Here is a 2,648-nt window from a genome sequence, read left to right as displayed (position 1 = left end):
GGATGTTTATTCCAAACAATAAGTGCATCCTATCCCAAGCGTACTGTACATGCCATACAAACCATCCAGAAAAATACAATGTCCACACCAAACTCCACTTTAAAATCAACCAACCAATGACCAGACAGACGTACCTGAGGTGTATCAGGTAGCAGAGAATCTTCCTCCTCTCTGTGGGTGTGGCCCTGGGCTCTGGAGGCCCATCCCCCTTCGCCTCTGGCCCCGCCTCCTCAACGGGAACCAGGAAGATGCGGTGACGCAGGAAGGTCATGTGATTGACGGGCATGTCCCCAAAGTTATAGGTCACGAGGAACATCTTCACCACAGTTTTATTGGGGTTGAATAAGGTCTGATGGAGAGAATATGGAGATATTGAATATGATACCTGTTTATAAGACTTGTTCAATTGAGATTGAATAAGATCTGTGGGGAGAACATGGACTCATTCATGAAAAACACTCTAAACAAGGTCAAGCATTTGAATAAGGTCTGAGAAGGGAACATGGAGATGTTAGCCATTGTTGTGCCCATTGTGCTAGATCCATGGAAGCCAGTGCATACTAGGGCCAATTACGTTGGAAAACAAAGAGGCTCAACAAGAGATTACAAAGTATAGAGAAGAGAGAAAAAGGAGAGAAAAGGAGTGAGAGTAACAGAGAGAGAGAGAGACAGAGAGGGAGAGAGAGAGATGGAGAGAGACTGAGAGAGAAAGAGAGACAGAGAGAGAAAGAGAGAGGCAGAGAGGGAGAGAGAGAGAGAGATGGAGAGAGACAGAGAGAGTGACAGAGAAAGAGAGCTAGAGAGATGGAGAGAGAGACAGAGAGGGAGAGAGAGACAGAGTCTTTAATGTCTTTATTGTTTTGAAACTTCTGTATGTGTAATGTTTACTGTTAATTTGTATTGTTTATTTCACTTTTGTATAATATCTACCTCACTTGCTTTGGCAATGTTAACACATGTTTCCCATGCCAATAAAGCCCCTTGAATTGAAAATTGAATTGAATTGACAGAGAGGGAGAGAGAGAGAGACAGACAGAGAGAGATGGAGAGAGACAGAGAGATGGAGAGAGAGAGACAGACAGAGAGAGACAGAGACAGACAGAAAGAGAGAGAGAGATAGAGAGACAGAGATGGAGAGAGAGAGAGAGAGAGACAGACAGACAGAGACAGAGACAGACAGACAGAGATAGAGAGAGAGACATGGAGAGAGACAGAGAGATGGAGAGAGAGAGGGAGAGAGAGACAGAGACAGACAGACAGAGAGAGATAGAGAGAGAGACAGAGAGATGGAGAGAGACAGAGAGAGACGGAGAGACAGAGACAGAGAAAGAGAGGACCATGAGACTCACCACTTGGATGGTCCCTGCTTTGGGTACGCTGTATCCCTTCTTTCCTAAAGGCTCCAGGGATATAACCCCCTACAACAGAGAGATGAGCCGTCTTCACGTCGAGAAGTGAGAGAGCATTCAACAGTGTGCAGGTGTCTATTCTTCTTGCGTGACTTTACTTTTTAAATTATTTCAAGCTAGAATCTCTAATTGAAACAATAACAAAGCGTGACCCCGCCCCTGTTTTCGCTAAAAAGCTAAGGGATGGGGCTGGAGAAATGTAATCACTCAAATTAACAGACAGAGCTATGGATGCAAGGACTGACCATACATGATAAACACATGATAGTTTTAACCATGTTTTGAAGCTACACACATTTACAGGTACATTGTTTACATTCATTGGAGTTAAACAAGCTTATATGTTGGGTTCTGATGGGGTACGACAATATTCTGGGTTCTGATGAGGTACAACAATATGTTGGGTTATGATGGGGTACGACAATATGTTGGGTTCTGATGGGGTATGACAATATGTTGGGTTATGATGGGGTACGACAATATGTTGGGTTCTGATGGGGTACGACAATATGTTGGGTTCTGATGGGGTACGACAATATGTTGGGTTCTGATGGGGTACGACGACATGTTGGGTTCTGAAAATAACTATTATTTGTTTCTGTTTAACCCAGACAAATGCATTGAATAAAATATTCACTACATGGAACAGATTGTCCCTCCAAAAATCTAAAGTACGTTTGTTCTGAAGTGTCTCTCCTAAATCTGAGAGATATAAGAAAGATCTTTTATATGATTTAAATCCCTTATTTTTGGAACTAAACAGTGTGTAAACCAATCTGTGTCAAGTCAACCAAACTGTTCGGARGCTACAGARYGAAGTTGMCAGATCGACTGTARCTACTTCAGAKGAGTCCCAAGACGCTTGTGGGGGTCGTAGAGAAAAACGGAGAACACCATCGTGTRCGTGAGAGTCTCATCTTTCCATGGAGTTTATAGGCCAAACCGTTCGYARYCTACAGACGATTTTGTGAGAAGACTGATTTTCAGGATGTCTTATGGTCTAACAAACACTGCTCTAGCTCTGTCACCTTTCACTGCAGATGAAGATGTGTTACATAGGTGGATGGGGATCTCAAGAGGGACTATTGGGAATTTACAGAACAAGTAGACAGACAGGGAACGAAGGGACGAACACGGAGACCAGAAGCTTTTCAGAAGGATCGAACAAGAGACAACAGAAGGACCAGAAAATTGAGACAGATGGACAGAACAAGAGACAGAAGGACAGAAAATGAGACG

General features: G+C 43.3%; 1 protein-coding gene across 1 annotated transcript in view; it reads right to left on the bottom strand.

The window, feature by feature from the left end:
• LOC112068931 (atos homolog protein B) overlaps positions 1-2,648 on the bottom strand; it is a 52,983-nt gene that overhangs the window by 1,978 nt on the left and 48,357 nt on the right. The window contains exons 8-9 of the mRNA XM_070438342.1: positions 1,350-1,418; positions 135-349 (exon numbers count right to left, since the gene is read on the bottom strand). Coding sequence (XP_070294443.1) covers positions 135-349; positions 1,350-1,418 — 284 coding nt within the window. The remainder of the gene's footprint in view (positions 1-134; positions 350-1,349; positions 1,419-2,648) is intronic.

This window comes from Salvelinus sp. IW2-2015, unplaced genomic scaffold, assembly GCF_002910315.2.
Source record: "Salvelinus sp. IW2-2015 unplaced genomic scaffold, ASM291031v2 Un_scaffold793, whole genome shotgun sequence".
NCBI lineage: Eukaryota > Metazoa > Chordata > Actinopteri > Salmoniformes > Salmonidae > Salvelinus > Salvelinus sp. IW2-2015.
This window is presented reverse-complemented; position numbering and strand designations above follow the sequence as displayed.